The 12,311-nt window shown below is 33.5% G+C and overlaps 2 protein-coding genes across 4 annotated transcripts in view; one reads left to right on the top strand and one right to left on the bottom strand.

Moving 5' to 3' along the window:
- Miga (mitoguardin) overlaps positions 1 to 12,311 on the top strand; it is a 62,990-nt gene that overhangs the window by 12,179 nt on the left and 38,500 nt on the right. The gene's annotated exons all lie outside the window — the stretch shown is intronic.
- LOC117985372 (protein unzipped-like) overlaps positions 180 to 12,311 on the bottom strand; it is a 36,227-nt gene continuing 24,095 nt past the window's right edge. For both annotated transcript variants that reach the window (XM_069498567.1, XM_034972076.2), the window contains 2 exons: positions 3,259 to 3,469; positions 180 to 3,172 (listed from right to left, as the gene is read on the bottom strand). In XM_069498567.1, the coding sequence (XP_069354668.1) occupies positions 2,019 to 3,172; positions 3,259 to 3,469 (1,365 nt within the window). In that variant the 3' untranslated portion in view covers positions 180 to 2,018. The remainder of the gene's footprint in view (positions 3,173 to 3,258; positions 3,470 to 12,311) is intronic.

The raw sequence follows: 12,311 nt of genomic DNA on the forward strand, positions 1-12,311 counted from the left end.
ATCTTGATTTTGAGATTCATGAATTAATTCTAATTTTTATAAAGAGCCACTCTTCTAAATGCATAAAGCATGAAATATATAAATATGGATGGTGAATACAAAAAATACATGAAATTTTGTCATGCCGTTGTGAGGCTTTGAATGAATACAAACTAAAACTCAAAATCAAATCGCTAATATGCTCAGATAGAAGTTCAATTAAATTTCGCAATCTTTTGCAGTGGCTGTTGATTATATGAAGTGAGAAAATATATAAGCTTAGTTATATTTATTATATTTTTGTTCAAGCAATGATGTAATTAATTTACACATTTAATAACTCTTTATTTAGAATAATACACTTCGAAGATATATTGATATTCTAAATCTTACGTGATAATGTTATACTAGGTGGGATATTGATCTTTACAAATATGTTAAATAATGAGATTCGGATTAAATCACATAACAATGATTTGTTATATAATAAAAATATAATAATGATTGAACATGGACACATGACATTTTTGAATTGATGATACTATTATGTACGACAATAATAACTTATGTATAGGGGCATTACATCAATAATATTACTAACAGTGACAGTCAAAAACCAGACGCATACTAATGACTTCTTGATATTGTATTTAATAAATTATTTTTATTATAGTTTTCGGCGAGCAGAAGAGAGACCTAAAATCATTATTATGCACCCAGCATCATGACGTGTCCATACAAAAATATTCATTCTGTTCACGTTCACGAAACACAGCTAAGCATTTTATAACACTTATATTATAGACTATTTTCTTGCTAATTCGTGTATTTAATGATATTGCATACATAAAAGGAAACTACTGAAATTCATCCTTTTTGAAATATAATGTAAGGTAAACTTTGAAGAAACTGTAACTTTGGTACTTAATAACAAAGTTATAATAATATTTCAATCTTTCTCGGTAATACGTTTCGGAGTTGTGTGGTTGTTACTCACATTACTAACCTAAAACAAATAAATTAATTTATCAACTAATTCTAAAAGCTTTAATAATAGTAATATCTCTCATTCTGGATTTAAAAACTTTGTCACTTATAACTAAACATAACAATTAAAAGAAATTACAAAACTAGAAAAAAAGAGGTACTGAAAAGATAACATATTCTTCTACATAATACAAAAATATGGATTTAACATCACTAAATTAATATCCTTTTAAGATCCAACACAAAATACCAATAATTATGGTAATATGCGCAAAGCTCAATCAAATTGTTATTGTAAATTATGTAAAATAATAGTCGACACGCCAACACGTGATCAAGTTTTTAATGATATAAAAGACTTGAAGATTTTATAAATTAAAATGTTCTTTTGGCCTGTTTAGATGACTTGAACTATAAGATAATAATAAAAAATGTTTAAACTATAAGATAATAATAAAAAATTCTGATGTCTTTTATATCTTTTTTAAAGGCTTAGTAACCGTTTTCGTATTATCATAATAATTCATTAATTTATCTAAGTTTGAATGATTTAGCGTTCATAAATTTTTCTATGAATCTAAAATTGGAAAAAAAGTTATTTTGATTGTAATTGTTGGATAACAGTTAAATTTAATAAGTGAAATGCTGTAAATTATTTGTCTTAAAACAAAACTAGTAGTTTGTAATTGGTAAAAGTGCTCTACTCTACTTAAATTTCAAAACAAATCTAACCTATGCATCTTTCGTATTGAAAAGATCTGTTGTAGTCGCTGTGCGACTTTCATATTCTTAACTATTTACAAAATCTATATACAATTGCTTGTTTTCGGTCCTTCATTTATACATTTGGAATGAAAATATTTAACAGGAATGTCTTGTAAAACCAAAAACTTTATCTATTTACAAAATATACCCAGAAATACTATCTTAGTCTCGGGCAATAAACAACTGCGGTAAGAATAGTTGCCATAGTGCCTCTAATAACGTCAAGCAACTATAAAGTCAATGATATATTTTTTTCTATGTACAAGGTAAGCTATATTTCATACATTTTATAGAAGAAGAAGCGCAAATATTGGCACAAGTAACGTAAAGCAAACAATCCTGGTATTGGCGCCGTTCTCCGGTTTGCTACCAAGCCCTCCGACTACAGAACGATTTATGTCTTCTTTAGCGGGTGGGGCTTTCACCATATCTTCACTGCTGTCTACCAATATATCATTGCTGTCCATTATCATGCCAACGTCGTTCTTCTCTAATGATGAAGGCTCTTGTGGGGGAGCTTGTGTCGTTGTTGTAGTGGTCGTGGTAGTTGTGGTTGTGGTAGTCGTCGTTGTGGGCACGAGTGTATTGTTCACAGTGTAATAGATTTCACCATATACAGCTTCAACTTCTACCGTGTTTTCGATTCGCTCTCCTCTCATTTGTCTCGATCGCGAATCATTGTCTTTATAGTAGGTCACTAATTTTGCTGTGTATTGCACATCACGATCTGTGTTGTTCCCTCTGAAAGTGACGTTGCATGCGGTTCCTGGTTCCAAATACTTTTCCAACTTATAAAGTTCTTTTCTTTCTTCACTGAATGGGTTCGCCCATTCGATTTGCGGAAATACTGTTCCATCGCTCATTACTATGGTAGTGTTCAGACCGATTGCGATGCCATGACCGTGACCCCAAGATAAAGTATAATTATACTTGTATTCTATTTCAGTTGTTACAGTAGCGGCAACATCGTCATCGTTTCTTAAAATGCGTTCCTCATATACTTGAGGATCCATTTGTCTTTCATGTTGAGTTGCTAAATCTAACTCAACATTTTCCAATTTGTACTTAACTGGTTCAATTTCTAATAACATTTCTCCACTGTTTTCCTCTAACTCAGTATTTTCTTCATCGAATGTAATCAAATGACCAACGGTACTGTCATAAATAATTCTTCCTATGTTGTGTGAAAAGCCTTTATCTGCTTTTATTCGACCTATGAAAACGGAATCAACGGAAGAATCCACAACGACACCGCCGCTAGGTTTTGAATTGAATTTATACCAGGAATTCCATATGATTAAAGAAGCGTTTTCAATATTTTCGAGTACTTCAAATACATTATAGCTCTTACTTCCCGAAACAGCGCAGGAAGTGTAGTCAGGTCTTAGTTGCCCCAGAAGCATGTCGCCTTCATGTCGCGTTCTGCACAAGTAAATAGGACCTGAAAGGAAAATATGGATCAGCCATTACTTTATTTTCTAAAACACATATAATTTTTTTATACACTTATATAAATTCATTTTATACCTTGCTGTGAGTCTGCCCCAATGACATAATTTTCCATGGCTTCTTTCCTTAAGTTCGCCCATTTAAGTGTACTGGAGGTGACGATCTGTTTAAGTCTAGCGTTATAGAGACCCACGCCAGCATCAGCTATGGCTCCCACAGCTAATGTGGCTGTCAGTAGCACCACCCACCATCCACTGGAACAGTGTTTTGTTTTTTTCATTGCTGTCATCTGTAACAAAAAAATAACACTCAGAACACTCCTAGGCTCTAGTTCCGTAACCATGCTAATAAAACAACTTGTTATTGTAAACTAGAAATCATACGAAATGGTTATTTTTTGAGATTTTTCTCTCCCTACATCGGGCCAATTAACCATTATTTGACTGACTATAACTCGTTTGCCATTTGTCTCACAAAAGTGCCTATGTGCAAATAGCCTAGATTCTAAAAAGTTTCAGATTTACAATAAAGCAGTTCAGGAGCTATAGATGGACATCTAATTTACGTGAAACTGCCATTTTGGAGGTCATTGTTTCATACATAAACGGCAGTTTTTTTGGAAAGACTTACATGAAACTTCAACATGATTTTAAAATCTTTACTTAAGTAGAGGTATCACTTGAGGGAGTAAATGAAATTTTGTTTCAACTTCGACAATGTTCTCAACATTGTCGAAGTTGAGGTACTGTGACTTTTTTCATAATTCAAATATACATCTGTATAGCAATAACAGGTTCAAAATTTCAACTTTCCATCTACAATAGTTTCTGAATAAAATGGTTGTGACACATAGTCGGACAGACAATGGTAGAAACTATAAGAGTCTTCTTTTAGACAGAACAGCTCACATTTTAAGTCATATACATATTTGCCGAAGTATTCATTGCAGTATTTTTACATAAGCTTTAAAACTCAAGTACTGCAGTGATCAGTCTAGCACAATATTTACTGGCTCTAAGCCAACGTAAATAGTGCAGACCATTTAGTTTGCGTAAATAATATATATCCATAAAAAAAAAAATTCAAAATAGTTCTAGCAATTTGGCTTCAAACCATAAACACAGAATATATAATCCATAAATTAATCGATCTCTCTTTTTGACGAATGTATGTAAGTACCTACAATACCTAGTTCCAATATTGTGTATCTAGAAAATTGCCAGAAACATGCATTATATTTTTAAGAGGAAGGTTTTTAGTGCTGGAGTTAGTTGAATATTCAATGGATCTTTCTTCCAATAAAATTAATAAATTGCTGTAGAATAACTCTTTGAAAAATCTGTTTCTACGTGGTTTTACTTTTTGATACGCGGTAAAGTATAAAATATTTAGATTGCCTCCTTTAGTGTATGTGGGGTAAAGTAAAGTAAACAAGCTGTGGTACGATCGCTGTAAAACTCAATTTACTTGACAAAGTTACCGAAGCCATTTTACCTTTGAGTGGGGTGTGGCTTATTTTACAAAATGAAATTTGACATCATATACGTAGACGTAGGTATTGGTAACCTTTACGAACTAGAATTTGATTTGCAACTTAGTGGCGTTGAATAACAAAAATATTAACACTTAATTTAATTAGAAATCATTCGTGACGTATTTTAGTATTTTCGTAACTTTTAAAATTATTTCGTACATTTACAGTTTGCGGAAATCTATGATAATGAGGAATCACAATTCCACCAAAACAGACAAATCTATAGTAAGTACAATGTGCAGCATGCGATATGCACGCCCGCCCTCCTACTAAATATGCAAGAAAAAGCAAGTAATACGCACCACCACTACACAACACTATAATACAAATCTTCTAAAACATCTTCAACGTACAGTTGTCTCACTCCGACACCGAAGCATCCTCAGGACATGTGGACTCTAGAATGCAAAACTTGTAAAAATATTGGGAGCACATGATGAGGATACGTAGGAGGACTAGCGGTGTGTAAATCGAATGCTGCATTGCCACGTTGTACTACATAGATTTGCCCGTTTTAACTTTTGGTGGAGTGAATTAAGCTAATTATTATTACTTGTATTTAATATAATGTCTTCTGTTACTGCCTAAACTTTGTAGTTACTCTTATTATATTATGAAATCACAAAGTGCTGTACTGTCCTACTGTTGCAATTTCTACGATGTAGGTATATACGGGAAAACTCAGTTTTATTTGTTGTTTTATGTTGCTTATATCTTCTACGGTGCAGGTAATAAACTGGGGTGGACACCGAGGCGCCAGGCGAATCGATTTAATGCATCCATTTTCATTCCACTATGTACTACGGTTTCGTGAGAACATTGAATAAACGTTATCAAATGCTTTACATTTTATGAGTAAGATAATAAAAAAGTTGGGTTGAAATTTTATTATCATAATCAAAACATTTTATTTTTTTATGGGTCACAGCACAGGCATGCCTTACAATTTATTCTTCACTAGCTGATGCCTGCAACTTATTCCGCGTGGATTTAGGTTTTTAAAATCCTTTGGGAACTCTGATTTTCTGGGGTGAAAGTAGCCTATGTCACTCTCCAGGTCTTTGACTATATCCGTGCAAAAAATCACGATCTATTGCTCCTTTGCGACGTTATTGTGAGGACAAACCGACAAACAAACACTTTCGCATATTTTATAATGTAGTAGTGATCTATCATTTTATCGACACAGACTGTGAAGGCTCATCTGAATTACTTGCCTGACGTAAGAACTGCTTTGCAACTGGCTTCCATTGAGGTGGATGAACTAATAATGGATATTTTAGTACTGTTTTGACACTCCAAATCAGAAAATCAGCGTTTATTACTGCCAGACGTACGTACTATACGACTTTTTCCGCGTAAATCAAGGTTATAAAAAACTTGAACTCTTGAAAAAACTCGTTACTGCTCTCTATTAAGAAAATTCTTACGACGTTTCTTTAAAGTTACGGTCAATTTAAAAGAAATATTTTGGAGAGCTGATTCAGAAGATAGTAGACATAATTTGCTTGAAGAATCTTCTGTAACTTTATTTACATTCTAGTGTTAGTAATTTATTAAAGGACAGTTTGAAAAGGTCGTTTATTTTTCCGTACAACAAAAAGGTCTACACCCAAATTCCGCTCCTTATCTACCCTAAGCCATTGTATCTAGCGTAAATCAAGAGGGTAAAGCTAAGATTCGCATACATCCTCGAGTTAATAGAACGGTCGACGTTTTTCCAAAGTTATTATCTTCGGTGGAAAATTTCAGAACATTTTTGTTGCTTGTGCAAAGTTTAACATTCAATATCAAATATGATAACAACCGGTTTCAGTTATTACCTACGATTGATAGAGAATCTATTTTCGGTCTTGGTATTGGTCTTGACAATGCTTTTTATGTCACTCTTTGGTTGAGGCAAGGTTGAGGACTGAGGCTTATTATAATCTTAATTGACACAATATGTAAAACAGTGTTTAATGTTTGTGTAGGTGTATTGGTACCTATATTCTTAAGCTTTCTAGTATTGTTACGAACCGCCTCTTCTCGGAATCAGCCACAAACTGCAAAGTATTTGATACGTTCTAACGTCTATCTCAACATAAGAGCTTTCTTCCCATGTTATCGCTAACCGTCAATTCAAGGTATTTCATAAACGTTTGTAGTTTCGACTACACAAAAGCTTTTTAAAAGCGATATGCCATAAATCATTATAAGCAATAATTTATCAATGTGTCCATTGAATTTAATTCAATTTAATAGTTCAATTGGGGTTTGACACGGCCCAGTTACTCTGACACAAATCCTAAAGCCCCATTCGTTGTTTGATCAAGATTTGATTTATTGCTTTTGACTTGAGATAACCAATTCTAAAGATAATAACAGACAAATTCGTAGATACGGCGACGTAGAGTGTAATGAGCAATTGCTGAAGCCGAGTATGAAAATATAATATTAAGTAAATATAGTGGTAATCGATAACGAAAATACTAGGAAGTTACTTAAATACCAGGTACATGCTAGGTTAATGAAAACTGTAAGAATGGTTAATGTTTATACCCATTAGATACCTAATAGTGATGTAAGCTTTGTCACAGCCATTGTCCGTGACATGTCCAAAGAATACAAGGGCAATTTAATTTTGATTATTAAAACGACTCATTACGGTATGCGTGACAAAAAATTGTGTACAATTTTGACGATCCTTTTTAGGTCATGAACGTTAAAAATAAAAATTACCTACTTCAAAGCCAAAGGTTATCATGGCATTGAAAGATTATTAGACGTGTCGAGGCATTCGCGTAGGTGGACCTGTTGTATGATAAGTAGGAAATTAATTACATTTGCTGGAGTATAATATGAGAGATAGGTTGTCTTGATAGACGTTTATTGTTAGATTCTTGGGTCACTGTTACTAGTTTAATGGTTGGATGAGGTCACACATTTCCTTATTCAGATAATATTATATACAGTAGATTAATAAGGACAGTAATTATTAATGTCCTTATTGAGTCACGTATATTGGGTTTGTTTAAAATCTATAACAAACTTTGCAAAGCTCAGAACTTGTGTATGGCAAAACATCATGTGGAGTTCATCTAATTCATTGTAATGAATACAAAAACTAGTTTTTAATCTTCTGCTATAAAAGTAATTTATTATATTATGTATAAATAGGGCTCAGGGCAAGAAAAATATTATGTACCTATATCAGTATATCAGCGTTCGCGAACTGAGCCCCTGTGAAAAAGGACCCTGGATGGGTTCGAGACTAGTCGGGCTAACATCGCCTAAATATGTGAGTAAAGCCGGTTTCGCCTACATGTATAGTGGAAATCACTCACGATAGTTTAAACGCTAAAATAGATTTGTAAAAGTCAAGGACAATATTATTTCGCCCCATTAAAAGGATCTCCTAAATGATTTTTCCGGTTCACATTCCACTGGAAATTCCAACGCATTGTTCTCCCGTCTTCTACTTGTGACACTCGACGTGACAAGGGGAGACACCACTTTCAATAAAACAAGGAAATCTCATGTTTGAGTCCTCCCAACTTGTTACGAACAATTGCTACGATCTACGAAGCTACTAGTATCTAGATATACATATTGACTCAAGTATTCTGATACGTAAACAAGTATTATGTTTATATTTAAATTTGCATAGATTTCTTGCCTTTCTGCAGGATTATGAAAAATTATATTTTGTCATATTTTCTAAATTCCCATACAACATCGTACATCGTACCTATTACATTTACTGTTAAATATTAGATTTATAAGAATAGTATATTTACTGACGTCTCTATGTGTTCGATTATATGTTTGCGATCTGTTGCTACGTTAGTGAAAAATGGCATGCCATCCCGCAGGAACTGTTTAATTTCTCGGGATAAAAAAATTGCGGATGTTACTTTCCAGAACATGTCGATCCGCTGCTCTGTTACGACGTGATTGAGGGAAAACCAACAAATAATTACACTTTCGCATTTATAATGTTCGTAAAGATTAGAATAGTAATCACATGGAGAAGGCACGAAACTTATAGAAGCTGTTCTGTTTAAATAAATATTAGCATGTACATTGTACGTAGTAAAAGCGATAGATCACATCTTATTTTATGTGAAGGTTACACTTGTTATTATTTTAGAGTATGACATCAGCTATATTTAATATTGATTAGAATATTCTACCAACAAAGATGTATTATTTGTATGGCAATAAATATTACTACTTTTTCGCATTAAGTACTTGTACACAACTAGTAGGTACTTGTCGCTTTTATGATACCTATGTACTTAAATGTAATATTACATAATACAGTAATTGCCTACTAACACGATACAACAATAATTTTATTATTCTTTTCAATGCCAATGCCAATTGCAGATGATGATGCATTCCATAACAATAATTCTTTAGCATCGTGCCTTCTCGTTATTGTAATATTCAACGTTAATAATGTAAATTGTATGACTGATAAATGCGATGTTCATTTTTAAAAAACCACTTGGAATGCCAAACGAGTAATAAGGGGAAAAAATCGTAGCATTCATCCTTCTAACAGAATAACTCTTCCACTTTGCTTTTAATAAATTTTCTTGATTTTGTAGTGTTTCAAAACAAAGTTATTAAGAAAGTAAGAACGCTCATAACACTTATAGAGGCTGAGAGAGAAATAATAACAGATTAGTATTTGGATAATATATCACCAGTCACTCGAGCTGACATTTTGAAACTCCGACCACGAAGTCGTCTGTTATACTAGGCTCCATTTTTCACAAGCACTGTGCAGGTAAATACAAATGTTTCGACATTTATAATAGCTACATGGGTTACATGAAAACTGCATAAATTGTCCTTTTTAAGTGCGAGGTCGTTTTAGTTTTCCATTTTCCCCTATGTAGGCATACAAACAACACCGTTGTAAGTACCAACTTCATAAAGTGCTTTGTAAAATATAATTGGTTCAGCTAAGTACCTACCTACATACAAGCAGTAAATCCTGTATAGAATAGACGTAAAGAAACACTGTACGATTTCTTATAAAACATACAAAGTAAGACAAGAAAGACAAATTACCTCTATACTAAAATTATAAATCCATACAAATATTATAAATGTGAAAGTGTGTCTGTCCGTTGCCTTTTCATGGCCCGCCTGCTTAATCGATTTTGACGTTTGGTACAGAGATAGTTTCCAGAGATAGATAGGCTTCTTTTTATCCGAGAAAATCAAAGAGTTTCTACGACTTTTATAAAAAACCTAAATCCCCGTGGGCATATTATTATCGTACGTAATTATTATTTTCGAAACGTTTGTCGGCACAAAAAATATCTTTACCTGCAAAAATATGAAGTAGGTATAGCTCGCTGCTCAAGTTCAAATTGTTCTTCCTGTTCATCGTCGAATAATTCGAGTTATCTAAATTTATCCCCATGCGTCCGTACCTACATTAAAATCAACCCTTCCCCATCTTCTACTTGTACTATAATCGCATTATTTATGTAGAAGCAATCAATAATGTTCGGATTAGTGTCGCCTTTTAATACGGGCACCATGAGCTTCAGTATGCTATGCTTTCATTATCTAAATCGATCATTGAATACCAAATATAAAACGTCACAACAAATTTATCTAAAGTCCCATTTAAAAATCATCCAGGGATGTTTAACTTCATTATAATTGTTATTTATTTAATATTGGAATCACGAACTGAATAAATCCTTCAAGTCAGCTTAATCAGGTGAATACTTAGAAAATAACTTATCTTTGTTCATTTTGTAAGAAAACAGCGTTAAGCTTTTACTCCTATATTCCATTACGGCTCCGAACAACGCACTGAAGGTGACCAGAGCATTAAACTAATTAAAGTCTGCTAAGTAAATATACGTTTCGTAGTCGCCAATTAACTTTATTAGGTACCTACCTACCTATACCTACGTTTGCGGTTACGAACACTTACGGTAAATTTATAATTAAGGCAATTATTTTAACTGAACAAATCTGAGGGTCTCCAAAAAGAATAAAAGTATTTTAAGACTGAAAACAAACTGTACCTTAATACTCCAGTTTCAATATTGTAATATCAAATATTTTACCTGTGTAAGCACGCCTAATAGCCAGAACTAAGTATAATCTAGATGCTAATATTATAAAGTATTTGATAGTTTGTAAATGGAGATACGCAATTTCGGGTGATCCGATTCTGAAAACTCTTTCATTGATAGATATGTAGTTATATTATCTCCGAGTACTAATAAGCTATAAATTATATCACGCAGACAAGGTTGCGGGCAAAAGCTAATTAATTCATAAATCTGTAGCAAACGTCCGTGTCCTAAGGACACTTACCAGTTGCCACAGAGTTGTATTCTCTTGGGAGCTTTATGTTACTATCACGTAAGGCCACTTAACGTCTGCATTCAAGGTAAACATTTGACGATTGACAACAATCTATATAGGTAGCTATTGCTTTAATAGTAATGTATTAAGCATCACCGTGGCAACAAAATATAAATTTATGAGCAGAAGTATGTGCTAACTTTGCTAAGTGTTTAGTTGATCTCACGATGTCGTTGGATCGTGATCGTGACATCTTTCTTGGTATTCGAGAGCGATCGCTATCGTTGTTCGAGCTTTTCGTACAGTCTGGCAATTATGGTGCTAATGGTTTCGTTATCGGGTGCCTTCTCATCTCTAACTAATGAAATGGGTTTTGATTTCGCGCTGACACACTTTACCAGACAATTGCTTTATTAGCACACTGAGGCGAGAATCGAGATCGATGTGGCCTAATTTGTTTTCTTATCGAGTTTGCTTTCTAAGTGAGTTTGATTAGTTCCTTCACTTGATAATTGCTGTTCAACAACCTTGCTACTGTTTGTGTCAATGGTCACGTCTTCATCTTAGTAGTATGCATCACGTTGTCTGCATCAAATTTATCATAAATATTGTGACTAAGAACTCCAAGTTAGCCAAGATTACCTATTGTAGGTAATGGATCACACAAAAATCTATAAATAAGTCGTTATTATTATAATAATAATTTATTGTCACGTTCCTTTTTCTCCGTTACAAAAACAAGTCGCGTATACCCAAGAGAGACCCTTTGGATCAATTATGTTTTTGCAGGGTCTTATTTGTCGGATTACCATTACACTTTGGCACTATAATGTGAATCTTCCTTAAGTGAACGTAACACGGTAACGAGTCCATTGATATGCTATAACACTTAAGTATATACAATGAAAACGGTACTTTAATTTGTGGCATTACTGTTGTACTATCTGCTGGTAATTTTTTGCTCATTTTAGCACGGGTAAGGCCAAGTAAGTATTTACTAAGCTGAGATTTTCTATGTTATTCGAGGCTGTGATATGTGAGATGGCATTGAATTAAATTAAGTACATAGAACGGCTAACCTAGCAAAAATCGTGTTCTACGAAGCTGTCAAACTCAATATGGCACTGGCCATTGAGTCATTTATAAGCAAAAGCCTTGCAAAAGCGAATTGCAGACAGTATTTGCAATGGCCAATGCAGTGCGTAGCATATAAATTGTTGGTCATATCTCACAAAATGGCATTGGACTTGCTTTTACATAACGACAGTCT

This window comes from Maniola hyperantus, chromosome 1, assembly GCF_902806685.2.
Source record: "Maniola hyperantus chromosome 1, iAphHyp1.2, whole genome shotgun sequence".
Lineage (NCBI taxonomy): Eukaryota > Metazoa > Arthropoda > Insecta > Lepidoptera > Nymphalidae > Maniola > Maniola hyperantus.